The sequence below is a fragment of the Daphnia pulex genome, chromosome 1 (genome assembly GCF_021134715.1).
Source record: "Daphnia pulex isolate KAP4 chromosome 1, ASM2113471v1".
In the NCBI taxonomy this organism is placed as follows: Eukaryota; Metazoa; Arthropoda; class Branchiopoda; order Diplostraca; family Daphniidae; genus Daphnia; species Daphnia pulex.
Genome location: NC_060017.1, coordinates 30,470 through 56,519, shown reverse-complemented (window position 1 = coordinate 56,519; position 26,050 = coordinate 30,470). Strand labels below are relative to the sequence as shown.

Sequence of the window (26,050 nt, the reverse complement as noted above, 5' to 3'; positions counted from 1 at the left end):
TCATTTGAATACAGGCGCGGAAATTTTGAATGCATTTTATTTGTCATGCTCCGCTATACCTAGTACCCGCTTCTCGTCGATCCGCTCATCAAGTCGAAGGAGCTGCAGGAAGAATATCTCAAACTCCACCAATAAGTCCTCGGCTTTGTCAAGGTTCATTTCCTTAATTTTTACGCAGGAATAAACCAGGAAATATCCAATGAACTAAATGTTTATTGATATTCTTGTTGATTCTACAGGACATTCTGATTGGAGTCAACACCCAAGTGGCCGAGAAGGAGCGCAGCAAGTCGCGACTCATACGCTCCTATATTAGGAATAAAAAGTTAAAAAAAGTCAACCTCCTTTTCCGCAATAGACATAGACGACTCATGTTGGAGGGTGAGGCTGAATGACACAAGGGGTAAAGTCTAGTGATGTTTCGTTAACGATAACGGATAACGTGAAAAGTCCGTTAACGGACCTTTTTTGGGGTTCGTTAACTTAACGGATAACGCTAACGTTTGGCATTTTTCAGACGTTATTTTCAGACGTTATTTTTGTTTTTAACAGCGCTGCCAAATATGAAATTTTTGGATTTTTCAAAATGAAATTTGTATTTTTTGCGCGCTTCCAACATTTTACTGTAGTAGGTTGACTATGAAAACGAATTTAAATAGCCAGTGACAGTGAGCAGTAGTCTTCTTAGCTTCTCTGAGGTTTTTTTTTGCTTTCAAAACGTGGCAAACGAAACTGTATAAGTAGAGTAGGGAAACAACTAGAATCAGAGTGTAAATCTTTAATGTCAGATTCAGACTCTGATGCTCCTGTTGACGGTGAATAAGCGTGGCATCTGCGATGTTAGAAGATCTCGAAAGAAGATTTAATTTCATGACAGATTAAAGAGATCCTGATTTCGACTGCTCCTACCTTCTAGCCACTTCCCTCGACTGCATTGAAACTGAACTTTTAGACTACTTCCACTTTGCAAGTCATGAATTTGATCCTTCTAAGGATCCGCCAGTTCAAGATGTGATCTCTTACTGGAAGGATTTGTCTGGTCGTTTCCCCTAATTATCCAAAATGGCCTATAATTTACTGGTTATACCAGTTTCTTCGGCATCATCTGAACGCGAATTTTCCATTGCCGGATGGCACTGTCTAGGACACAAAAATAGGACGGCGGAAGAAGTTTTGGCCGCAAAAGTCTTCCTCACTTGCAATAAGGATTTATTGAGGCCTTTACTTTTTTAGTTGGAACTTGTTTTTTTTCTTTTGTCTGTGCGTTTATTTAATCCGCAGTTTCTGTTTTTTTTAGTTGATCATTGCTTCATTGTGACATTGTTCAACGCCAGCAGCAATTTAAATATAAGTAATCAAGACCGTGACTGATTTCAGTGATTTGATAGTGCAATTTTTTTATTAAATAACGGTAAAAATAACGTCGAATTTTCGTTAACGGAGACATTTTTAACGGCGTTAATTAACGGCGTTAACGAACGTGAAAAAATGAGACATCGTTAACTTAACGGATAACGCTAACGTTTAGAAAAAGCACTAACGAAACATCACTAGTAAAGTCCCTTCTGAGTCCAGCTAGTGACAGTCGTCGACTCGTCGTCCTTTCGAACGGATTTCTTCCTTCAGGAGTCGAATTATCAAAAATTTGATTTCGCCACGACAACAAAGTATCGTCCAACATCAATTTGTCATTTCAATTAGTCTAAAAGTTTAAATTCTTTCCAGGCCGGAGTCATTTCGCTGCAGAAGGTCCCTGAAAAAGCCGGCGCGTTCAGGAAACTCATAATATTTTTTGATCAGATTGATACGATCAGAGCGTCCGTGGAACGTTGTCCGGAAGCGGAAGATGAGAAAGCGAACGTAAGTGAAGGCACGGAGCAGCACAAGATCCGAGAGGCCCAGGATATAAAAACCTGCTATTTGATCGTCATTCTGCGGAAAAGGATCTCGACAACTTGGCAGTTGGTTAGAAGATATGATGTCCTTTCAGCAAACTGGTTGAGCTTTTGGCCAGCACCGAGGACAGCATCAGCTCTCCTGCTCCTCCTGGGCTCCGATCGACTTCGACAGCACCCCGCCCAAATAAAGTCATCTAGTGGAGCAGGGATCAGGCCAAGAAAACTTTATCCCAGGCCAGCATGAAGGAGCTCCACCGTCTATTGGGTACTAATGCTCATATATACTAACATATACTATCATATGTACTGCACATATTTTCGTGTCCAGCAACACGGCAAACTGGAACCTGTCCCGCAGCGTCAGCTCAGTGGGCGAGAGACACACAGACACAGTGCGACACGTTCTCGATGCCTCTATACTGCCAAAACGGGCCGAAACGTTCGGCACGGATTTCATCAGAACGGAAAGGATAAGGACTGCGTCAAGAAGTCGGCCACCGATTTGACGCTCGTTGAGTCGACAGCAACCGCGGATCCCTGTTTGATTTCGTTTGATCCGCTTTGCTGATAGAAAGCGAAAACGGTACCCCATACTTTTATCGTCCCCTATTTCTTTGGACACAAAGGCCGACAGATTTGGAGAATGGAAAGAACAGAAACCCCTTTTAGAAAATCTCTTTTATCTGTTTTTTTTTAATTTGGTCTGAAATTGAAAGAAACGGACGATTGCGTTAAGAACTACCCCAGCAATGTAGAATAGATGCTACCATAAGATCTTTGATTAGAAACAGACGTTGGATTCAGCGGCATCTTCATCTCTAGAAGCTTATTAGATTTCGATTGTCTAATGGGTACAGAATTCCACTACCTCTGCAAATTTAGATCCGGAATTCAGTTTCTCGTGGATGATTTTTCTGATATATTTTTTTACATTATGAGATCAAAATCTAAAAAATTTTAAATGTGGCGATTTCCTTAATGAATGTAACGATTTAGAACAATTTGATGGTATTATATTATTGTTGACCGTGCATATGGTAGGCCTATTAGTGTTGACCAGCAACACCCCTTCAAATATCCCCAAACACCATTGGTGGTGGTTTTGACTTTTGAGCAATCAAAATGGGAGCTGCAATTTTGTGTTGGATTATTAATAAAAACAACAGCTCCGAAATTTAAAAAAAAATTTGGGGGGAAATTTAGTACCGGTAATTTTTTCATTCGTCTTAACAGTCTTCATTTTTGCTTTCAAAATTCTTTGATAGCGCTTGCACTTGCGTTTGCTTTTAATTCATCTTTATTGATGCCAAATTTAATGTATTCTTCTTTATTTGTGTTTGTGATGGGCGCATCATACTCCCCATCACTTACTTGACTACAGTTCGGACTTTACATCAGGTAACGTGTTTTACGCTCGAGAAACTACATTGCTGTGTGTTTTTTTTTTTTTTGTTTTTTTTTCAAGTTTTTTCTCCTGGTTATACAGTTATAAAAATGGTTTACATCCATCCAATCAATAACGAATTAAACGACAAGGTGTGGCACCCATTATAACTTTACGCTCATTTATGAAAATTGCTAACTCGTAACTTTGCCTTTTGTTGGGGTAAACATGCACTCATGATGTCGTGGCAACGGAAACCAATTTGAAGGCAGCACTTTCAAGATCGAATAAAAAGGACCCAGCATTTCGCAAGTTTTCGTCATTCTCGCTAAAACTGTGTAGATCGTCATGTCTGTCTTTGAACAGCTTCGTCCGTTTGTCAGTCTATGCCAAGCGTGTGGCATGATACCTTTTACTGTAGAGCAAGATTTAATTTCGAAGAAATTTGTCAGATTCACCTTCTCTCTTAGACATCTCACTACCTGGTGGTTCATTTTATTATTAGTTTTGCAGTTAACAGTTTCTGTCGGATTAATTTATTCATCAATGAGTCAAACAATAAGTTTATCAATTGATCCAGATCTGCCAATTATGATGGCTGTTGTGTTTGGCGTTAATTGGGTGTCGATTTCCTCTCAGTTCTTAATATCTCGTTGGATAGTGTCTCATTACCGTCAACTACGAAGAGCAGTTGAGGCCATTCAAGAAGTCGAGAGACTATTTGGAGATCCATTTATTAGGCAGCACAAGAGCTCTGTAATGACACGGTTTATCATTGGCTTTATTCTCGTTGTTACGACGGTTAGTGCACCTTAGTACTTAAAAACTTGATCATCATCCACAGACCTTTCATTGTCAACCCGTGTCAACCTTTGTCACTTATTAAGTTAGAGGGATACTCATTATTTTTATTTTCATTATTCTGTATGAATACTAATCTTTTTTTCGGTTGCAAAACCGCATTTTATTAAGGTAGGCAACAGGTACGATATCAGTGTTCACACCAATATTTCAGTCAGTCTTGCCGGCAGCTATGGACGCCTTACCAATCAAAACAGCAATACTCTCATTTGTATTTCTAATCTTCGTGATGTTTGATAGCACATTTCTCTTGGCCCACATTTGTTACTACATTATCGCCCATTACACGGAACTCTTGTTACCGTACTCGTCCTTTGGAGTTGTCGATAAAGACCAGATACCAACTTCTTCCAGAGGGTACGAAGAATAATTTAGTCCTCTTTTTTGGAGTTTTTATCTTAAACGTTATAATTCGGATGAACAAATACAGGATGGAGAATATGTTGAGTCGAAGTACCCTGATATTTAAATATCTTTGCCGGGCATCGTCAGAAATCAATTATATATTCTCGATGCCTGCCTTGTTTATTTTGTTAACGAAATTCCTCGCGGTTATTAGCTTCGCCTTTGCCTACATATACACTTTCAGTCATACCCACGAAGTGATAGAGAACTACGTCCTCGCTTTACCTTTTTTGTTCTTCGTCGATTGGATTCGAATATTGATCCTTCTCTCCGCCGCTGACTTGCCCGTTAATCAGGTTGTGGACAACAGCCATTTCTAAAATAGGCTAGTCACATAAAAATAAAAATCAATATTACTTACTACTTGAGAAAGACTCAATATTTACTACTTGAGAATCAAATTTATATTCCCTTTATATTTTTCTAATTCTAGGTTCGTGTTTTTCGCGAACACGTTATCGCAGAGTCCTGCTCCGAAGAGGTCCAAGCAGTAGCTACAAAAATTTCGGTCTCAATTCCTTCATTTTGTCAAGAACATTTAGAGAGTTCAGATTAAACTGCTACGTCTTTAAAATTTAGATTATGGCAACACTGATTCAAATTGATGAAGATCGCGTCCGTTTATCTGCTGCAGGGTTGTTCAATGTTGGAATGTTTCTGATTCCTGGGGTAAGCCTATTTTTATTTTTTTAAATTCTCAAGTATCACATGTATTATAACATATATCTGAAGTTGACAGGTGCCGCAGTTACATACATGGTCATCCTTCTTCAAAGTTAGAACAGATTACAGAAAAAGGATTCGGACTATAATGACAGGAGATGAAATTAAATGAACTATGCCATTCTAATAGCTTAGAAAATACCTGATGGTTTTTTTGTAAGGGTGGTATTTAATAACAGTGAGTGAATAACAGTGAGTGAATTGACATTCAATTTAATAAAATTGACATAAAAAAGATTTAAAAATGAAGAAAGAAACATAAAGATTATTCGTGATCGCATTTGTTTTTAAAATGCGTCTACGAATGATTCCGAGACTACTATGCTACATTTGGTTATTAGAAACTACTGGTGGCGTAAGTAACGATATCTTGCGCGTTGCTTGTAACTTCGTGGATGCCGTTGTCGGCGTTGTGGAAACCCTTTGGCTGGATGACAAATTCGACGGATGCGGTCGCTTAGTAATGACTTCGTAGACCATATAATAGACTTTACGTTTGCAATCAAATGCCAGAAAAATGAACGCCCCTTGCAGAGTGTTGAAAAGAATGAAGGGATACCAGAGGCCAGGCACATCAGCCAGTGCAGCGATGAAACCCGAGACCCATCCGAGTCCCATAATCGTCCCCAGTTTGACGTAGAGAAAGAACCGAGTGCGCAAACGGACAATGTAGGATTTCCTGTTACGCTGATAAATCATGTCGGACATTTTAAGACTATCGGAGAAATTAGCGATCCCTTTTTTTTGCTTGAACGTTCGACTTTGTCGAATTGCAAAATGGGTCTCCCTCCACTGCTTCACGATGGACCAAGCTGTAAGAATAAAGAAAACAAAATTTACTGTTAACAAAACAGCCATCGGCAGAACGAAGAAAAGTCCCAGCCCGTTTTTGTTGCAAATCCAACACTGATGAGTCCCGTAGTGGGGCGCCCATCCACTGTCCGTCACACCACAGAAATCCACGATGAGAGCGACGACCACGATTAAAGACGGACAGCTCCATCCGTAAAGAGAATAAGAGCGGAAAGTTGTCCGACGTCTTGTGACGGAAGCGTGCTGCAGGCGGGGTTTGATTTGCGAGCCAGCAAAGGTTCGGCACATGTCGAAGCCCATGATGTTCATCCAGAAGAAGGCGGCCATGAGGGACCAGTGAATCAGGACTGCAATAAAAGCACAGGGCCCGTAACCGATCGAGTTTCGCGCTCCGACGCCAGTCAAGAAGAGAAACTGGCCAAGGAAAAGGGTACAGGAAAGTGCCAGCAAGTTCTTGGCGGGCACGTTGCGTAGCTTCGGAAGGGCGATATGGATGGCAATGTGAAATGCTAGGCAAATGACGCTGATGGTTAAACACACGTTCGACAGGCAACGTTGCGCGTAAGAATCTTTCAGGTAGTTTTTGAGTTCGTTGAGGAATCTTGGAAACGATTCGCTCTCGCAAATCTGGACTGTGCCGTTTCGGCTTGACTCGTAGTCGTTGGGCTGGAGTATTTCGCCCGTTTTGTTCAACACCAGAGACCCGTTATCCAATGAGTAGTAATCGACATGCTTGAACAGCGTCAATCTAGAGCAGCGGGAACCCAAAGAAACATTGTTGACACTTTCCGCCAGCTGCTGACGCCCAACGCAAATTCCAGAGGCGTGTTTCAGCATTTGTGAATCACAGGTAACGGCGTGACAGCTTTTTTGCAAGTGATCGAATATCTCGTTGGACTGACATGTTTTACCGACTTGGTTTCCCCCAAATTTGAAATCCATGACGATCGAAAACGAGTAAAGAGTGTTGTCGACGCAGTGAGAGTTCTTGGGTACCTTATTTTTTCAAAGTTCTTTCTTTTATTAGATTATTGACCATGTTTATTTTATTATGTGTGGAATTGATGTAGCTTTACCTCCACAGCAGACGTTTCAACAAAAAGCGTATAGATGTCGCAGTTATGGCCTTCTGCCGTGCCCGTCCAGTCCGATGCGCAGTTGTGCGAGCCCGAAACGCAATGTCTACCAGCCGTTGACTTTCGTTCGTTTAAAAAAAAATGCCATTGATGAAAAAAAAAATAATTAATTTTGAATGGAAACTGTGCTACGGTAATTATGTTGTATTACCTTGAGGTAATTGATGGGATTATTGAACTGTTCGATGATGAAGATGCATTTAAGGGTCAGGTGTTCTTGATTATAAATCCAACTCCTCTTACCCGGACGATAATTTTCTTGGCGAAACATTCTGTCTCGAGTTAAATTGTACCTGAAGAAAAAATGTGTTGTTTGTGTTTGTTTCATTTTCAGAAAGAGTGATAAAACAACTTTTCAATGTCGTCGTCGCATTTGATGGAAATGTTCCACTGGGCCAATTGGTGAGAATCAAAATGACACTGGGCGCAGTAGACGTTGGCGTAAGTCCGGTTGGTTGCCAATGACAATACAGGAATGTCGATCAAGTAAGAATATTGGTGCTCATGATAGGATTCAGGATCTTTTCGACGGCGACACAAGGCTTCCACGGATTTGTCATTACTGGACAAATCACTGATTGGACAGCTTCCGATCATGTACATGTGAAACTGTTAAATACGCGTCAGATTATTCAACACATTTTAAGAATCTTTCGACAAATTCTCTTTAAAAAAAATTGAATTACGAACTCTCGGACCACGTACGTGGATTTAGACTACCGCAGGGGTGAGAAAAATTGACATTCTTTGTGGATCAATAGAGAGGCTATTCAGACACCGGATCTGAAATGGTGGGAAGCCGGGATTCCTCACGAACGTTTACACAAAAAGCTTCAACGAAAAGTTTGTTTACATCGGCCTGAATAAGAGAACCGAAAGGGAAAGGAAGAATGAAATCTACCCGTTCCCACTCCCCCTCCCTCCCCCCCCCCCCCCAAAAAAAAAGACGCCAAAGTAAATAAATAACGAAATAGGTGGGCAGTGGTGCTGGTGAACGGCACGTAGCAAAAACTTACATTCTGGTCGGATCTGTAGCGATCCCTCTCCGTCCTCATGGGTAAACATGTCCACTGGGATGTCAGGCTACTTCTGGACTCGATATCGTACACGTCCGCCGCATCCGCACAGCAGTCGCCGTAGCGACCGCATTCGACGTCACAACGGCATCTTCCAAATCTGTGAGGTGAAAGAAATGAGCGATTTTTATGTTGCCAGAGAAATAACATGAACGAGATATACTGACGAGTCGGCATCATCCCCAACGGCCGTTGTGTTCCAGTCGGGTCCTGCAGTGATGGAGAAATCTCTCGGTCCTCGGATAATGGGATACCGATATCGACAGAGGTTCTTTTGCTGATGGTTGCACCTGTTGACATTTTCAGCGTCATTGTTCTCGACCAGCGTTATTGACCATTCGATCAGGATGGACAGGTTAATCCAGAAAGAGAGCGTGAAGAGCGACAGCATAGTCCACACAAACTGACGAATCGTCACCTCTGCCATTCTGTGGCGAAGGCTGGCGAAACACTGCCAACGGGCCTTGGTATTTCTAGACAAAAGTCAGACTTGCGTAGATCGCACTGGACGAGGGGAGCCTGTTTTAGATCTGCGCTACTGCTGAAATCTACGGCCTTTGTGCCTGTGTGCCGTTCTACACTTACTTGCATTATCACGTTGTCAGTCTGGAATGAGCTCAGACGTTGATTATCGAAAAAAGAAGGCCGATAAAGACGAAGCAATCTGTTAACCTCTCTGCTGTAAAAAAAAGCTACAGCAAATACGAGGGCTGGGGTCTGGTTTCTTTCGTTCCTCTAGAAACACATGATAGCGTTTGGGTTAAGTCTCTAGCTCAGTCTCTACCCTTTAGCAAAACAACGTCTTTCACCGACCTTATTTCTAGCACACTCACTCCAGCAACAGCACAGTCCGCACTGCGATGCAAGTCAGTAATCTAATTATCCGTTGCTGGCATAATTTTCGATGCAGGCAACAGAAGTATTGTTGACTATAATGTTGTTTTCTCTTCGCTCCACGTTCCCTAATTAAATTTTTGTTCTTTTAGGCTTTATAAATACATTATTATTGAACTGTAAATTAAATTAATCTTTTTTTTGTTTTTGTTGAAGCTAGGTTGATGACCTTTAGCGTAAAGAACTTGTGATGTTGTTAAGACTGACTGGCAATAGGCTACAATTACTAATTATTGGCTAGTGAAACATTTATTTCAGTAAAACAGAGAGCTTGAATTGCATGTTTCCGTGCGACAGTGCATGGATCGGGAAGCGCGTCAATTTAGATTTTCTCTGTCATTTTTACGAGAATGGGTGGAATAGTAAAAACAACGGAATAAATATTTGATTTTTATTTAAAAGTTAATTAACTTGCCATCATAGCAAATTTACTGCCCATCAGTAGCCTACATATATTTATAGTGAATAAAATTCATTAAAAAAATCTTTTTCTTATAGTTCTTATTCTTAAACGAAGCTCACTTTAAGTTTAGGTAGCAATGAAAATGTTCCCAACTTCATCGTCTTCGTGCAGCTTATAATCATTGATAGTTTTAAAATCTTAACGCAAGGTCTCATGGCTTAGATGGCAAAGCGCCTGCCTAGTAAGCAGGAGATCACGAGTTCGAGTCTCGTTGGGACCTATTTTCTCATGTGGTCTTTACAATTAACTTTCGGAGTATCATCTTCACTCATCTTTTTATATTATCTAAATAAATGGTACAAAAACTGAATAGTTTGGATAAATAGATTTTTTTTGCGTGGCGTGCACTGACCAGGCACTGACTGAGTTTACTAGTTATTAGCAACTTGTCAATCGCTTGTCACTAATACGCGCTAATACGGTACACGGCTACTAACTTACGTGCTTTGTAACAGTGAGTTTAGTGTGTGCATTGGGAGCCAGAACAGCTATCATGTTCCACGTATCGCTTACTCATCTTTGGGTGTCGTTTCTACTAAGAAGACGATGCGTGTTTTTTTTTTATTGATCATCGCATAATTAAGCATTTTGTTCATAAGACTTCAGTAAGACTCCCTCGTTTCCAATGACACTTACTTGGAAAACGAAGATAACGGTTTAAATTATTTTCCTCTTACCACTTCTTTAAACAATTGCTTACGGCAAAAATATAAATCTTATCTAATGGCGGCACTAGGACGTCTTAAGCAATTAGCTTGTTTTACGATTACAAGAAGTCGGGAATGCTGTTGAGGGTTGGTGTTCAGTTTTTCGAAAGTAGCGGGAATCTAGAAATTCGGAATAATCAAAAATAAACGGATAATTTAACAATCGCTTAGGTTTTTACCTTATCTTGATTAAATCCTTCAACAACTTCAAGTACTTGTAGTTGTAAAATCAGGACACACTGATGTGTAGACTGATCGCGTGATAAGGACGTTAATGAATCTTTCAACTTGGCATACAAATGTACTAAATAAATTTCAGAATCGTATAATACCAACAGCAATTCAGACTGGCATGGAGTTGCGACCGGCGACTGCCTGTTGGTCTGCCTGCCTGGCGAAGTCACTGAGACCCTTTTATGATTTCGTATTTCCGTGTCTCAGTTACTATTTTTGTCGGAAATTCTCAAAGAATTTTCCTGCGTGTCTCCAGTTTACCGCTACGAATAATAAAATTAGCTCAGTGTTACAACGACAATTTATCTAACACACGCTGCAACATTGGCAATATTGTTACAAAAAAAATCACTAGCTGGATCACATATTCTGTTCCATCGACAGATTTCATTTCTTCGAATAATTTTTTATTTAGCAAAGCGTAAGATCTTCCAAGAAGTGCTGTACGTTGCAATCTTATTTCTGATCTTCAATACACCTTCGTATAATTATTAGGCTAATTTTAATGGATATATAATCAAATTTCAGTCAATAGTTGTTCCTTGCAGCGTGCATAATAATCGTAAATGTCGTAGAAAAGTTGATTTTTGTGTTTTAATTCTTCTTGTTCAATTACTACCGAAATGGATTTAAGTTTCCCTTTGTCTCACTTTGAAATCTATAAATAAAGATCTAGGTTTTTGTTATTTTATACAAGTTTTTGTGTATACAATACAATTTGTTATCGCTTACACAAGTGGCTACTGCATGGATCCTCTTAGACGAGCTACCGATGGTCCCCATGATAGACCACACACTTCTCCCTTGAAATTGTTTTGAAGGCCACCGTGTGTTGCATCTTTTGTTTACGCACTTGCCTATTGTAGTTCCAAACAAAAATCGACCACACTGCTGGCAAACATTCTTGATTTATGCTGTACAATAATCAAATGGCCATTAGTCTTTTGATTACATTTGTATACACTAAAAGATTATGAAACAGAGTTTGCGTACATGATATGATAACTTAATTATAACATAACGCAGCACATATTATAAAAAAGGCTCTTTCTCTTGGATTTATGCTGAAAAGCATTCTCAAATGTCAATTAACGATCGCTATCGCAATGGACGCCATCATTTCAGGGGCTGATATATTTCCACCTATAGCAGACATCAAACACCTCAAACCTAAATTACGTAAAAAAAAAGGGAAATGTAGAAATTGTTTTTTAAAATTAAAACAACAGAGGGTTATGTAGCGGCGCGATATATATAGGTGAAATGGACACGGAATAAGTATCTATAGTCAGGACTTGGACAACGATGAGTGATTGTTATTTTGAACGTAGAGATGGCACGCGGAGTTTTGCCCGTTGGCGAACGGATCCGGATGAAATTCGTCATCGTTGACGAAATGTTTGGTGACGACAACTCGAGGCAGATTTCGTTTGGCCCGGCTGACCGGCGAGGCGGAACTGATCCAATTGCGAGCAATCTCGACCGCGGCCACCTGCGGGAGCAGACGTTCGGCCGCTAAGGAAGGCTGCTGCTGAACAAATTAAGAATACAACATTTTATCAAATCATTATTCTGCATATCCCAATACCATCTCCGACTTTATGCTGAGATGGGTCGAATGACAGGTATGCTCACATCTTGGAACCCCATCGGAGTCCATCGTCATGCAGCGCCATTCAAGAGAGCGAAAGGATAGAGATAAAAAAAGAGTTTGCAGAGAGAGAGAGAAGATCGTCAGCCAAATAAGATCGTTGGTTACATCAGAGGAGGATCGTTTTGCAATGGTTAATTTTGTTGATTTGTTTTGAATTTTTTTTTTAGTATTGACGATGCTTAGAAAGGGACTGTTGACGGACCGGTTGTGTGCTGTCTTGGACGATGGGAACGAACCGATTGGTTGGATGACTTTCGAATTCGACTGCCAAATTACTGGGTAGTTCAACGGCAACGCTGGCCCTCTGAGTGCTGGTGCTAGGCTTGTTGGAACTAGCCGTCGTTCGGCTGCTTGACGACGAGTCAGATGGGTGCGGTCGATTGGTGGCCCATTGGTACAGCATAAAATAGATTTTTCGCTTGCAGCAAAAAGCCACGAAGATGAAGGCGCCTTGCAAAGCGTTGAAGAAGATAAACGGGTACCAGAGAGCTGGAATTTTGGCTAGAGCCGCTATGAAGCCGAAGATCCAGCCCATTCCCATAATCAGACCCAGTTTGATGTAAAGGATGAAGCGAATCTTTTGCTTGCTGTTGGCGGTGCTACTGTGACGCATGGGGGCCGTTGGGGCCGTCGGACCGGGCGGAAGTTGGAGCCTTTCCGTCACCGACTTGCTCTCGCCGGCCTTTCGGTAGGACTGTTTCTTGTCGACTGCGAACCGAGCGGCTCTCCTCTGTTTCAAAATGGAGAATACGGTCAGACTGAAGAGGATCATGTTCTCCAACAGCAGAACGGCTACTGGCACCATGAAAAGGAAACCCAGTCCAGTCTTGTTTGAGATCCAGCAAAGGCGGGTGCCGTATTCGGGTGCGTAGTCGTCCATCAAGTGGGTTAAATCCAACATGATTCCCAGGGAAACGACCAAAGTTGGAAAACCCCAGGCGTACAAAGAATAAAAAATGAAAGTGCAGCGCTGGCCACGGCCTTGCATGCCGCGGTGTCTGATCAGTGACCCGGTGAATGTCCGGCAAATGTCGAAGCCCATGACGTTCATCCAGAAGAAAGCTGCCAAGTAAAACCAATGAGTCAACACTCCCAGAGTGGCACAGAGGCGGTAGCCGACGGTGTCTCGAAGACCGATGCCCGTCAAAAAGAGCAGCTGGGCCATGAAGAGGGCGCAAGAGAGCGAAAGCAAATTCTTGCCGGGTAAATTTCGTAATTTCGGTAGGATCATGTGAACGATTATGTGGAAGGCAAGGCAGACGACGCTAATAGCTAAACAAATATCGGACATGTAATGCTGCCCAGTTGAGGCGTATTTGAAGTAGCTGTCCGGTTGGATCGAGCAAATGCTGACGTTCTGTCCGACTTCAATCGGTTCGTAATCTTCCGGATGAAGCATTTCGCCAGTAGAGTTTAGAATTAGCGAACCGTTTTCCAGCTGGATATAATCCAGATTCTCCGTTAAAACCAATCGCTGGCAAGATGAATTGAGCCAAATTCTGGATGTTGGTCCATCTACTTTCAGCTCAGATTTCGGTACGCAAGTTCCTCCTTCGTTGACAAACATTGCGCCGCAAATAACTGCATGACATCGATCGTGGAAGTAGTCAAATATTTCCTTGGGCCCACACACAATTTCATTTCTTCCGCCTCCTGCTCCACTTCCGCCAAAGTCAAAATCAATTAACATTGAAAACGAATATTGTCTTCGGCCGCCTGGAAGAGGAGCTCTTAATCTGAACAAGTCCGTACTCCTCGGAAAATAGCAAAGAGTTTCATTAGGCTGGACATGGTTGCACTTGGCGCAGTGGGCATTCTTGTACACGTTCTGCTGTAAGTGCTACACGTTCAAAGAATTCCAGTAAATTTCCAAAATTAACGCAATAGTTGTTGCATGATTAAATTACCCGTCTGCTGAATCCCAGAGGGGGTTCCGTTTGAACAAGAAAAGTGTAGGCATGACATTTGATTTTGTCGGACTCACTTGTCCAATTGGTAGCACAACTTTCTATTCTCGGTAAGCATCTCCTGCTGCCTGTCGTCTATTGTTGTCCAATAAAAAAGAAATGCTGGCGTTGAGATAAAAATTATGGATAAGTGGAATATTTGATCCTACTTTGAGATAATCTGAAAACATCCGGAATTCATCGATAACTATGTGACATCGAATGCTGCCAATGGTATCAATAGAAGGGTTATAAAGAACCCATTGCCGCAAACCTGGCTGATAATTGGATTGACTAAATATTTGTGCTCGGCTGATATTAAGCCTGAATTGAAAATAATTCAAGTCATTAGTAAATAGTTCACACTCTACATCTTCCTATATTAATAATAGAATTATTTTAATCAGCGTGTACTAGTTGTATGCGTACTGATCGAAATCTTCGTTGCATTCGATGGAAACATTCCAACGAGCCAGCCGGGCAGCATCCGAGTGACATCGAGCACAGAAAACATTGGCGTAAGTCTGGTTGGTGTCAAGCGACAATACGGGGATGTCCATCAAATGGGTATAGTCCGACTGGTTTGGTTTTTTCTGACACAAGGCCGGTAGAGATTCGTCGTCGCCGTCGACGAACCAAGTAGACGGACATTTATCGACCATGTAAATGTAGTACTTAATACCAAATACAAGAAAATTTCACAAGATTAAAGTCAAATTTGATACGATGAGATTTAAAAGAAAAGGTTGACAATACAAAAATAAACGTCAGATGAAAGAATACAAGAGGTTTCAAAATTGAAGTTAAAATAAATAAATGACGAGGGGGGAGGAAAACATTGTTGAAAGACCGGCTGCGCAAGACATGATGTCGCAGAAGTTGTGTACATTTTCAAGCCAGCTCGCGTGATAGCTCGTGAGTAAGTGTTTGGGCAGTGTTACCTTTTGGTCTGGAGTGTGATCGTTATCTTTGAAGCGAAGAGGTAAACACGCCAACGAATTTCTGCTGAACTCCACGCCTTTGATGTTATTGTTGCTGATGCTGGTGCCGACGTCGGCAGCCGGAGCGTCGTAACAACAGTCGCCATATCTATGGCATTCCTCATCGCAACGGCATGGCCTTTCCAAAAAGCTAAATTTCGTTTGGTGGTAGAGTCAGGGTCTTTATTGCCCTTGAATTCTAGCATCGTCAAATTCTATAAATGGACAAGATATACTGACCGTTTTTCTTCCATTTCGCTCGGGTTCATTGTGGTCCTTCCGTGTTTGATGGAGAATAATTCCGTTGTTGATTCGTCATCTGTCTCATAGAGAGAGTGGCAATAATCACTCTTGCCGCACCATTGCTGGTTGTCAATCTCGTTGGCCAATTCCGTCCAGTCCAGCGGTTGGATGCTGGCGTTGGAGAATGGGTAGACCACCAGCGTTGCAAGTACCAAACGGACTGCCCACTTGTGAATGTGAGTTGAGACCATTTTTCTGCGTTGGATAGCAATTGGTTTTGCAGTGCGGTACAATTTTAGCTAGTTGATCACGAACATTCTGAAAGGTAAACAAAATTCAAAGCTTGAACTGTCTGTTGGCTTGTCGGGATCCGACTCCTCGCGGAACTTGTTCCGCTCCGTGAATTTATAACACATTGCAAAGGTTCTTGGCCTCTCACCCACGCGCGTCATCAGCTTCATATTGTCAGTCCGCGCCTGCGTTCCGTTTCTGACCAGCTGGAAACCATTCAACTGCTGTTAATTGTTATTCAAACTTTTCTTTTTGTTTTGTTTTGTTTTATAGTTCCTAAGTTGGCGCGGACATTTTTTTTTTCTGGGAGGAATGTACTACCGTACCTCGGTAGGATTCGTCCTCAACCGTTCACAGCAATATCTTGTTGTTTTCAATGACGGGCGAGAATAGCTAGTGGCTCCTTCACTATCTGCTGTCCGGAGGAGGATTTCTCTAGCGATTTGTTATCTTAAATCCCGCCGATATGTTCTCTTTCACCAACCAGCAACCAGCCGGATGCAAAGTTTACTGCCTGATCGCCTCGCCAGTCTCAAATTAGACATCCAGAGCACAGACGCTTCTTCTCCGCGAGCCGTGGCCAAATTACAGCACCTTCCCTTCTTGGACGGCATAGTTTCAAAAACAATCAAGAAAACCAAAAGCGAAAACCAAGAGTTATCTATACGCAAGTTCTTAACTCTTCCAGGAGGATTATACCGTCCGGAACAGTTGGCAAATAAAATATTCCAACATGTCAACTGCGTAAGTGAAGTTTAGCAAACAAGTTGAACAAACGGAACGAACCTTTTTCTTATCTAGATATAGAAATCTTTCAGATCCTATTGTTATAAAGTCCATTGTTGGGATAAAGATGCAAATCTTGAGTTACTAGCTTCATCATCATCATCATCCGCCTTGCCCCGGAATAGGGGTGGGGGGAAACTGGAACTTGTTTGCTGACATTACACACAGCCCACCCGATTATACGATCGCTCTGTTTGCTAACGAAATGACTCTAGGCGATGTAAAAAAAAAAGGCCTTTCATTGGATGCAGTAGGTGACGGCACGATCTGTTATATACAGCGGAGGAGATCAAATGGAATGCGCTAGCCGTTATACTGCCGGATAGCTGCGACGATGATGAAAGAGGGTGGCTCCGCGGTTCGGGCTGTTGGCTGTGTAATAATATTGCTTGTCCCGCTTTCAAAGTAAGTAGATGATATTTTTCATGACGAGTAATAGCAACTGCCCGTCATAACTCGTTTTGTGTGTTTTTAAGCATCAAAGGGTTGTTTTTATTTCTCCTGACATAAATGTATCGGGACGGAAGTTGCTTGGAGACTGGCTATTGAATTGAATGTCATCTTCTAATACGTACGAGAAACCTCGACGATATTGCGTGGCGCACAAAACAGCCTCCCAGTTGAGTACAAAGGTTAAACAGGCCCGGGTGGATGATGGTGATGAATCATCAGAATAGCCCAATGAGCCAATACAACAGTGGATCAACGCCTTGGCAATAGAAAATATAACGATCGGGTGAGAATAAGGGCAAAGTTTTCTTGTTTGCACGGTGTTGACGAACCGGAGGGGGAAAGAGGTCAGGCGAGAGCATCAAAGTTCCAGGATAATCTCTTTCGTTCACGACTTCCCGAGTTGGTTGTTATTTAAATGGCCCACCCACTAGGACTGAATCAACATAAACTATGAAATGTATCCCACAGTAGCAGCTGAGCCGAGACGACAACAACAAACACGCGTGATCAGAAACCCGTCATCAACGTCTTGTATCAAAAGATAACGCCCACATGTTTTTCACTGAATTTTTTAAGTACCAGTTAGTATATCTAGTCGTAGTCTGGCTTGCTGATTACAATTAATTACGATTTCTACTAAACGTCAAAATGAATTGACTTGCACAAAATAGAAAACTGACTTCACTCACCTTTTTGTTTTCATTTTAAAAAGTCAGTGCAATAATAGTTAATATCAGTTGATTTTTGGTCTGTAGACTTATTGGCACTCACTATTCACAGGGATCGACTCACCGCCAGCGCATACGTTTCAAGTATGAGTCGTGTGTTCACACGTCCACGGAGTTAAACAGAAAGGAAAAGAAAAATAAACCCTTGGTTTGTTATCAGCGAGATACGTCCGGCGTGGCTCTCGCTATCTCCGCAGCTCTCTTGACTCAGATTACAAGCACTACCAGCATCAGGGCTACGTGTCTGTCCATAGCCTGCAGACTACTGATCTACCAGTTGTAGACCTCGAGCTCCTCCCACGACCGAGCAAACCAATAAAGAGAGATTGGACAAAAAGAAACTTATGGTAATTTCTCTAAGATAAAGTGCAAGCCTCTAAATTTGCTAAGAACGATGGTGTGTTGCGCAGACTTTATTGCTATCGCCAGTTCCGGTGAGTTAATCAGTAGTTCCACCGCTATTTTGTGAACGATGACGAAAGCTTGTGAAAGTGCTTGATCAAACTCATTGTCAAGCTATTTAGAAAATTTCTGAAAAGATGGGGCATTACATTACGAGAAAACGGAAACTGAGGCCTAAGGAAAGCAATGAGCCAAAGAATGACTGTTTGATAAACAGAAAGATGACTGCCGTACTTTGAATCATACTATATATGTATATTTTCTATAGTTAGGTTTATTTAAAATAGATAAGATGACATGTATGGAAGACTACATGTCTATATATTTGATAGCTATCCAATTGCTTAATAGAAATAAAAATATAAAATATATATGTATATTTTTCGAATATTATACGTGAGTTGGAAGGAAGAATGGATATTCATTCCTAGATAGAAATAGATATAAATTTTAGTGTGTGGAGACTGGAGAGGGATATTGCGCACTATATATTCAATTATTCATCACTCATAGGATCTTCTTCCGCGCTTTTCCTTTTTATCTGATTGCTTCTTTCCGATAGTTGGCCCGTTGGTTTAAAAAAAATTTTCTTCGCAACCCATCAACTAGGCTAATCAAAGACAGTTGGTGAATTAGTTTACAAATTATCATTTGTGTCAATTAATTACTATAATTTTTTCACTTTTTCTTGGACCCCTTCATCGTCTGCTTCCATTAATCCAATTCCAATTTTATTTGTTAAAATAATTAGCGAACGTTAAATAAACGGCTGCCGGTGTTTTTAGCGTTTAAAAATGTGGCCAGAAGTTTCATCAGATTTCCCCATTTATCAGTTTCGGGCCGCAGCATAGTTTGTTGATTGCATGATCATTGACCATTATCATCATGCTAGCTGCTCATCACTATCATCATTTGCCGCTAGCATGAAGATAGGTGACGGTAGGTGATTTTGAATTTCGTAGATTTTGTAGAGATGGAGACACCTACCGATAAGATTTCAACTTCTCTTAATGGCGGTTTTCAAAAATAGATCTCGGTTACACAACACAAATGAGCAGGCAGACATCCAAAATTAGATGGATTCTTTTTTAGCCTTTCAGTCAACAAGAAAGTTCAGAGCAACGCGGAATAAAAAAGAAGTGCATGGTAACAGACATTACGAGCAATCTAATCAATCTGGATGTGATTTACAAGTAAGACTTCACTCAGTAAAGGTACTAGACAGTGTTGTCATCCATACATTTATCTCTTTTAATTTCCACTATTCTTCGTGTTGATTCCAAGGTAGAAATAAAATCATGGATAGTTGCGACAAACTTGTTTTCCGATTGCAGCATTTAATTCCGCACGGATTGTCGTCTGCTGCTCCGAAAATAACCAATAACAATATCATCCCTCTACAAGGACCAGCTAATAACCACGTCGAGTCCACTAATAAGTCTGATGTTCCAACCAAAACCTTTGAAGAAGTGACATTTCCTATGACCTATGGAAATGTAGCAGGTATAATATTGATAGAATCAATCAAAGATCTTCAATGACATTGTTTCTTATTCGCACGCAGCTAAAATCTGGGGTCCATCTAATGGGAAACCCGTTTTCGCATTACACGGATGGTTGGATAATGCCGGCACTTTTGATAATTTGATTCCAATGCTTCCAGACAATTTGAGAGTAGTCGCTGTTGATATCCCGGGTCATGGACTTAGTGATCATTTTCCAAGAGATATTATGTATCACTTCATGGATTGCCTTTTAGCTATTGAGAGAATATCACAACAATTGAAATGGGACACATTTTCATTCATTGGACATAGCTTGGGAGGCTGCATGGCTATGTTATACGCCGGCGTCTTTCCTGAGAAGGTAGTTAAACTGGTCAATGTTGATATTGTGAGAGTTACAACTACTAGGGCGGAAACAATGAATTTGAGATTAAGAAAAACCGTCGGCAAGCTTTTGAAATACGAAAATGCAATCATGCAAGGCCCTGAAAAACCTATTACGTACGAGACAGCAATAGAGAAGAGCATCAATGGTTCATTTGGATCCCTTAACAGGAAAGCTTGTGAAGTTATGTTGAAACGCGGTCTCAAGAAAGTGAACGGAGGCTATGTGTTTAGTAGAGACCGGCGCTTGCATGCCGCCCCCTTGTCGTTCTGCCCAAAACAAGATCAAGTGATTCTCGCAGAAAAAGTAACCGCTGATGTATTAATTATAAAATTCATTGAAGGTCCTTATTTCGAAAGTATCGAGGATCAAATAGAGCACATAGAAGCCCTTAAGAAAAACTCTAAAAGTGTTCGGTACGTTGAAATAGAAGGGAAACATCACACTCATCTGACCCATCCGGAACGCATCGCTAGCCTTATTTCCGAATTTTTTAAATCGTAGTGCGGAGAGAATTCATTATGTTTGTCGTGCACCCGTCTAATTTTCATAGAATCGAACAGTGTATGCGTAAAAGAATTGGAGACTCAATAAAAGGTGCTAATCTAAACGAGAAGTAGTAGAAATTGGATTGCTGCACGTTTACAATCTATAAAATATGCTTAGCAATATGGCAGTAATAACACAAACGAGACTTTAGCAAATGTGATCACAATGAATTTGATCGGCGACCTGTAATATCTTATTATATACGTCACAAGGTATGATTTTCATTTTCTTATAATTTAGAAAAATACCGCGGCTTCAAAATAAAATAAAAAAACAAAACAAAAACAACAATTTATTTTTGAATTGTCGTTTATATATTGAAAGTCGATAACATGTTATTATCACAGAGAATTAATTTTGAGCAACGTTGAATACGTGCAAGGTCAAACATTTTAACTAGATCATCAAACTGAAAATCTTCAATATATCACGCTTTCGAATGGGGATTCATAAACTGCCTGGCAGAATATTGCAGAAAATGCAGCCTCAATGAATCACCAAGAGGAATAAGGAACGCTTAGGTACGACGGGGGAATAAATAGTGATTTATACAGTGGGGAGTGGGAATCTTTAGAAAATCAATCCAAAAAGAGTTTTAACAAGAGAATTTTGCTATCAGTCTACTTCGAGTAATGCAAACGTCAACCCCCTCCTTCCCTCGACTTAATGGTCGCTCAGTGACAATTTTCCATTACTATCTAAACGAGCCGTCTGTGTATGAAACTTCACTTGAAGTGATTTACCGTTGAAAAGGACGCTCTGGTTGAATCGATAATGCCAGCTTTTGACGTAGATATGACCATCTTGCTCGCCGACGTGTCGGAGGGTTGAACTCAGGTGATATGTTTCCAAATCGAGATTCAGACTCTTTAACTCGCTTGTTTCAGAATAGAATCTCAGGCCGTTTCTCTCGATGCTGCATAATTATTAGAAAGGGACATGTCATCGATAAAGAGCCATGTACGATTATTTTGAATGTATTCGAAAATTTACCGGATGTTTTCTCCTTCTTCAGACTTGGAATTCCACATTTCTTTGGATGACATGTGATGGAAGCACGACGAAGCCCCACAGCCGCAAGGTCTCTGCAGGATTACTTGAGGCTGATCAATCTTTTCCCACTTATCATCTCTTTCCGAGATCAGTTCCTCGAATGACTTGAAGGATTCCCAACAAGTACGGACACCAGCTTCGTCAATCACATATGCGACTCCACGTTGATTGCTCGAGAATTTGATTGAGTAGGGCGTAAATTTTACATAACTTGAAAAGTAAAGACTTGAAATTATTAAGAAACAGTAAATTATACTTCATACCAACTTACCAAGCGTTTCCAGAGTGAAGAGTGAAACATCCGAACAATCCTCGTTTGTTCTTTAGCACATGCCCTAAAGGGTGCGAGAATCCCCAATCCGGCAAGTTTTTGTAAGCAAATGCAGAGATTTCCGAAAGCTTATTTTCAATTAAAAATGAGCCGTTTTCTGCGGTGTACATCATGAAATTTTCAGGCATAGAGTCATTATCGGAATGCAGAGGTAAACCTTGAAATTCATCTCCTCCATGAATGCCAACTGGAAGAAATGGTGTATCAGGAAAATATGAATGAGGATCATAGCTTTCCGGTTGGTTAAAGGGCAAACTTTCAGGGTAGATTTCATAGCTTGTTTCGGGGATTTGTGGTACTGGCCAATGTTGGTGTTCATTAAGGTGTGTTGTCTGGGGATGAAATGGCAAGCTCTTTGTGCAGTAGCTGTTTGATGGTGCCAAGTTTGCATGCACACACATTGCAGTATCTTGTTGAAACAAAGCCATGTGAGGAGACTGCATGACATACCCAGCATTCAGATTGTAGACGTAGTTCACAGGGCTCATGGCAAGGGTGTCTTTTTCTAATTCAAAATGACAATTTTGAAGTGGTTCATGCTGCACAACATCAGGAACGGACTGATATTCAAAGTTTTCCTCATTCGCATCTGAAATATAATCTGCTGTAAAACAAAAGTGAACAGAACATGAGACCACATGCAGAAAATAAAATAACTCAAACCGTACTAACTGACTAATTAATTTAAAGGGCTTCTCAACTCAAAAACTTTCCTTCCTGTTTTCATTAATTTTCAATAATGTGTAAAACACAATCAATGAATAATCAGGTTAAATCTCAAGATAGGAATTGTGTTTTAAGAAATCACTGTTTGAACACTTATTAATATAGATTAAAGGAATGAATGTCTGAACAAACCTGAGGAATGATATTCAGAAGGGCAATCTTCATTTACTTGCTGGTCACTTTCATTTTGCGCCTTTTGTTCACAGAGATATTTAGCCAACCAAAATGGAAATTCAACCACCCATACATCGATGGGATTAGAGTTGGGATCAAGAATACGGACTAGTTTAGGAGAAACAAATATGGCTAACGACATGGTAGAATAAACGATCAAAACCGAAATCGCAAATTAAATTGATAACAAAAACAATACAATTATCAACGACGACCTAAGACAACCTTCCTCACGTGCGTCTCAAGGCCGAATAAAATATCGTTTGTCCTACGGGTTTCCTTACGACCTTGATATTTCGAGGGGCCATCTGATTGGCTGTCTCGAACCGGATGTGAAATTTCTTGATTGCCAAACCGTCGAAATAGGACATTATAAAAATTACATAAAAATATTATTGGGTTATTTCAACACTTTTTTATTGCATTTAATTTTTTAATTCTTTAGTTATTTAACTTTTACACTTAGCAGTTGTAAATAGGTTGCACATGCCAAGAATTTTCTCCCTGATTTTGTACTGAGTACTGACTCTGTTGACGGTGCCGGACAGAAGGCCAAATAGACAATGTGCATTTGTTGATGGTTGAAGACAGAATGACAGATGATCTGTTAATTGGAAAAAGCAGGGAAAAAGACGTAACCGTATTTGTGACGTATATGTAAGCAAAAAAATCGAAATTTCTTGACTTTTCTTGTAAAAAAATCATTGTCAGGCTTTCAGTCCTCCCCTTAATAATGAAAAAGAAAATCGGTATTAAGTTTTCGTTCAGTTTTCATAGCCTTTTCAGATTAAAAAACCGAATATATCTTTCGCTTGTAAATTATTATTCATTGTTTATGTTTACCATCACTGAAAGTTCTCTCAAGGGCGAGTTTAGATAAACAAAGTTGTTATGAGAACCTGAGAAAAATTCTATAATCCTCCATTTCTCTTCTGTATTTTTAAAATAATAATTATATCCACCCAACCAAAGCGCTGAAGGTCATAAACAAAAAACAAAAAAACAAAAAAATATCGTGCTCTAGTCTCTAATAATAAGAGAAGTGCTCAAATTGACTGAAGGCCTCTTTTTTCTCCTTCTTCACGCCATTCTTTTTAGCGGTACAATACGACACTTTACATAAGTGTTTTGAAACCTATAAGACATAAAGTATTGCAAAACTGTACTGCGTGAAAATTTAATACGAATGAAATTTAAAAAATACAATATTCATCACACGAATGTTTAATATCCTTGAAAGTATCTGTTTTGCTTACGTGCCTAGCAACACGTAAGGCCACGATTGAATGCCATCTAGTGTTGATAAAAAAATTCAACAAGTCAAACAATACCTTGGGTTAGTACGAACCGAGTTACACAAGAAACTCTCAGAAGTAAACAAGAGTTGAGTGACTCTAGTCCTCCATTTCTAGGTCTCCGTTGGCGGATTGACTATCTTCATTCCTATACCCAAGACTCTGGTAAAATTAGGGTGTGGTGCTGGTGCATAACTGCATATCCATTATAAATTATACTATTCATTTGAGTTGCATTAGGTTAACTACAATTCTATAATATTGATGATATTTTAGATTTTCTATTATACAGTGCCTTCAAGGATGTCCAACTCACCAATTGATACAAATTGTATGACTCTGACTAGATTTGTTCTTGCTGAACAGAGACGTATCCCAGGTGCATCAGGAGATTTATCACAGTTGCTTAATTCATTGCAATCTGCCATTAAAGCTGTTAGTTCTGCAGTTCGCAGAGCAGGAATTGCTAATTTGTGAGTAATTCTGTGTTATTTCAGAACACTCATACTATAACCATGCCCTAACAACTTTCTAGGTATGGTATTGCAGGCCAAGTCAATGTTCAAGGAGAAGAAGTAAAGAAACTTGATGTTCTAGCAAATGAATTGTTCATCAACTTATTGAGAAGTTCTTTTACCACATGTTTACTTGTTTCTGAAGAAGATGAAACTGTTATTGAGGTACAGTAATGGCAGTCTAATAGAATTATCATTCTAACAGTGAATTTAGTAGTAAAGGTTTTTATGGCCATATTTGTTTTTAATTAGGTAGAAACAGAGAAACAAGGAAAGTATATAGTCTGCTTTGATCCTTTGGATGGATCTTCAAACATAGATTGCCTTGTTTCTATTGGATCCATTTTTTCAATTTTCAAGTAATTTTATACAAACCTATGTGTTTAATCTTATGAATACATATATTTTTCTTCAAATTGTAGGAAAACCACAGAAGGTGTTCCATCAGTTAAAGATGCTTTGCAACCTGGAAGGCAGTGTGTAGCTGCTGGCTATTCTCTGTATGGTAGTGCCACAATGATGGTCTTATCAACTGGTAATGGGGTTAATGGATTCCTTCTGGACCCAGTGAGTGATTCATTTATATATTCTTCAAAGTTAGGTTTATTATAAAGTGGGTGTTTTGACAAGGCAATTGGAGAATTTGTGCTCACTGACCCTGATATGAAAGTGAAACCTAGAGGCAAGATCTACTCAATCAATGAGGGTTATACAAATAACTGGGACAAAGCTATTCAAGAATATGTTGCATCAAAGAAAGAGGTGAAAGGAGTGGACGACTTGTAGAAATTTAAACATTTGGTTTAATTGTATTTTGTGGGGGTAAACCAAATGTGTAGGGACCAAAGCCTTATGGAGCTCGTTATGTCGGTTCGATGGTCGCCGATGTTCACCGCACCCTCAAGTATGGCGGAATATTCATGTACCCTGCCACCACAGATGCTCCACGAGGAAAAGTAAACAACTTTCCTGATTGTAACGATTGAGGAAAAAAGAACATTTATTTCTTCCATTTTAGCTCCGTCTGTTGTACGAAAGCATCCCAATGGCCTTCATCATGGAGCAGGCAGGCGGCGCAGCAACCACAGGATCTATCCCAATTCTAGATATTCAACCAGAAAAAATTCACGAACGCTGTCCAGTTATTTTGGGCTCAAAGGACGATGTTCAAGACGTACTCGATATCATCAAGCGTCATGCTGACCAATTGTGAAAATGCAATGAAACTTTAGTAACCACTAGAAACACTTCATTTCTCAAGCGGGACCAAAACGACGAAGCCTTTTTGATACGGTTTTCACAGTTTATTCGCAGTTGATTCCATCTCAATCAAAATAGCTAAGATACTGTTTCTATCTTCTATCATTAATCAGTTATTAGGAATGTTGGGTTATAAAATAGATTTCCCATGAAAAAAAAAAAAAAAAAAACTTTTTTTAC

The 26,050-nt window shown here is 40.2% G+C and overlaps 5 protein-coding genes and 1 non-coding gene across 18 annotated transcripts; 3 read left to right on the top strand and 3 right to left on the bottom strand.

The window, feature by feature from the left end:
- Positions 1-5,192: 5,192 nt before the first annotated feature.
- On the bottom strand, positions 5,193-9,236 carry LOC124188307. The gene is made up of 6 exons (XM_046580857.1): positions 8,464-9,236; positions 8,237-8,396; positions 7,573-7,829; positions 7,372-7,513; positions 7,161-7,280; positions 5,193-7,080 (listed from the first exon to the last, which is right to left on the bottom strand). Exons 1-6 carry the CDS (start codon positions 8,721-8,723, stop codon positions 5,596-5,598), a joined length of 2,424 nt encoding a protein of 807 aa, XP_046436813.1. The 5' UTR covers positions 8,724-9,236; the 3' UTR covers positions 5,193-5,595.
- Positions 9,237-9,800: 564 nt separating this feature from the next.
- On the top strand, positions 9,801-9,873 carry Trnat-agu. Its single transcript has one exon. It is a non-coding gene; the product is annotated as a tRNA-Thr (tRNA).
- Positions 9,874-11,534: 1,661 nt separating this feature from the next.
- LOC124196320 lies at positions 11,535-17,937 on the bottom strand. Of its 8 annotated transcripts, none has more exons than XM_046591274.1 (8): positions 17,637-17,933; positions 15,415-15,735; positions 15,136-15,325; positions 14,624-14,868; positions 14,365-14,518; positions 14,156-14,290; positions 12,451-14,088; positions 11,535-12,125 (listed from the first exon to the last, which is right to left on the bottom strand). In XM_046591274.1, the coding sequence occupies exons 2-8, from the start codon at positions 15,666-15,668 to the stop codon at positions 11,883-11,885; spliced, it is 2,859 nt and encodes a 952-aa protein (XP_046447230.1). In that variant the 5' UTR covers positions 15,669-15,735; positions 17,637-17,933; the 3' UTR covers positions 11,535-11,882. The 8 variants fall into 8 exon arrangements, 3 of the variants coding, with proteins under 3 accessions (XP_046447230.1, XP_046447241.1, XP_046447251.1); XM_046591295.1 differs by having other exon boundaries at positions 11,810-12,125; positions 12,451-14,079; positions 17,637-17,934; XR_006875660.1 differs by having other exon boundaries at positions 11,981-12,122; positions 12,183-14,088; positions 17,637-17,937.
- Positions 17,938-18,900: 963 nt separating this feature from the next.
- Positions 18,901-20,577, top strand: LOC124196355 (serine hydrolase-like protein). Of its 4 annotated transcripts, XM_046591374.1 has the most exons (4): positions 18,901-19,016; positions 19,108-19,291; positions 19,412-19,580; positions 19,642-20,577. In XM_046591374.1, the coding sequence occupies exons 2-4, from the start codon at positions 19,154-19,156 to the stop codon at positions 20,469-20,471; spliced, it is 1,137 nt and encodes a 378-aa protein (XP_046447330.1). In that variant the 5' UTR covers positions 18,901-19,016; positions 19,108-19,153; the 3' UTR covers positions 20,472-20,577. The 4 variants fall into 4 exon arrangements, with proteins under 4 accessions (XP_046447330.1, XP_046447358.1, XP_046447349.1 ...); XM_046591402.1 differs by lacking the exon at positions 18,901-19,016 and having other exon boundaries at positions 19,065-19,270; positions 19,362-19,580; XM_046591393.1 differs by lacking the exon at positions 18,901-19,016 and having other exon boundaries at positions 19,066-19,291; positions 19,366-19,580.
- A 230-nt stretch (positions 20,578-20,807) lies between these two features.
- On the bottom strand, positions 20,808-23,076 carry LOC124196342. Of its 2 annotated transcripts, none has more exons than XM_046591362.1 (4): positions 22,759-23,076; positions 21,841-22,501; positions 21,510-21,779; positions 20,808-21,432 (listed from the first exon to the last, which is right to left on the bottom strand). In XM_046591362.1, exons 1-4 carry the CDS (start codon positions 22,940-22,942, stop codon positions 21,180-21,182), a joined length of 1,368 nt encoding a protein of 455 aa, XP_046447318.1. In that variant the 5' UTR covers positions 22,943-23,076; the 3' UTR covers positions 20,808-21,179. The 2 variants fall into 2 exon arrangements, with proteins under 2 accessions (XP_046447318.1, XP_046447311.1); XM_046591355.1 differs by having other exon boundaries at positions 21,841-22,504; positions 22,759-23,072.
- A 1,024-nt stretch (positions 23,077-24,100) lies between these two features.
- Positions 24,101-26,049, top strand: LOC124196369 (fructose-1,6-bisphosphatase 1-like). 2 transcript variants are annotated; one of them, XM_046591418.1, is made up of 8 exons: positions 24,101-24,260; positions 24,372-24,568; positions 24,631-24,775; positions 24,863-24,969; positions 25,033-25,177; positions 25,241-25,372; positions 25,450-25,566; positions 25,629-26,049. In XM_046591418.1, exons 2-8 carry the CDS (start codon positions 24,399-24,401, stop codon positions 25,821-25,823), a joined length of 1,011 nt encoding a protein of 336 aa, XP_046447374.1. In that variant the 5' UTR covers positions 24,101-24,260; positions 24,372-24,398; the 3' UTR covers positions 25,824-26,049. The 2 variants fall into 2 exon arrangements, with proteins under 2 accessions (XP_046447374.1, XP_046447383.1); XM_046591427.1 differs by having other exon boundaries at positions 24,104-24,260; positions 24,388-24,568.
- Position 26,050: the final 1 nt, after the last annotated feature.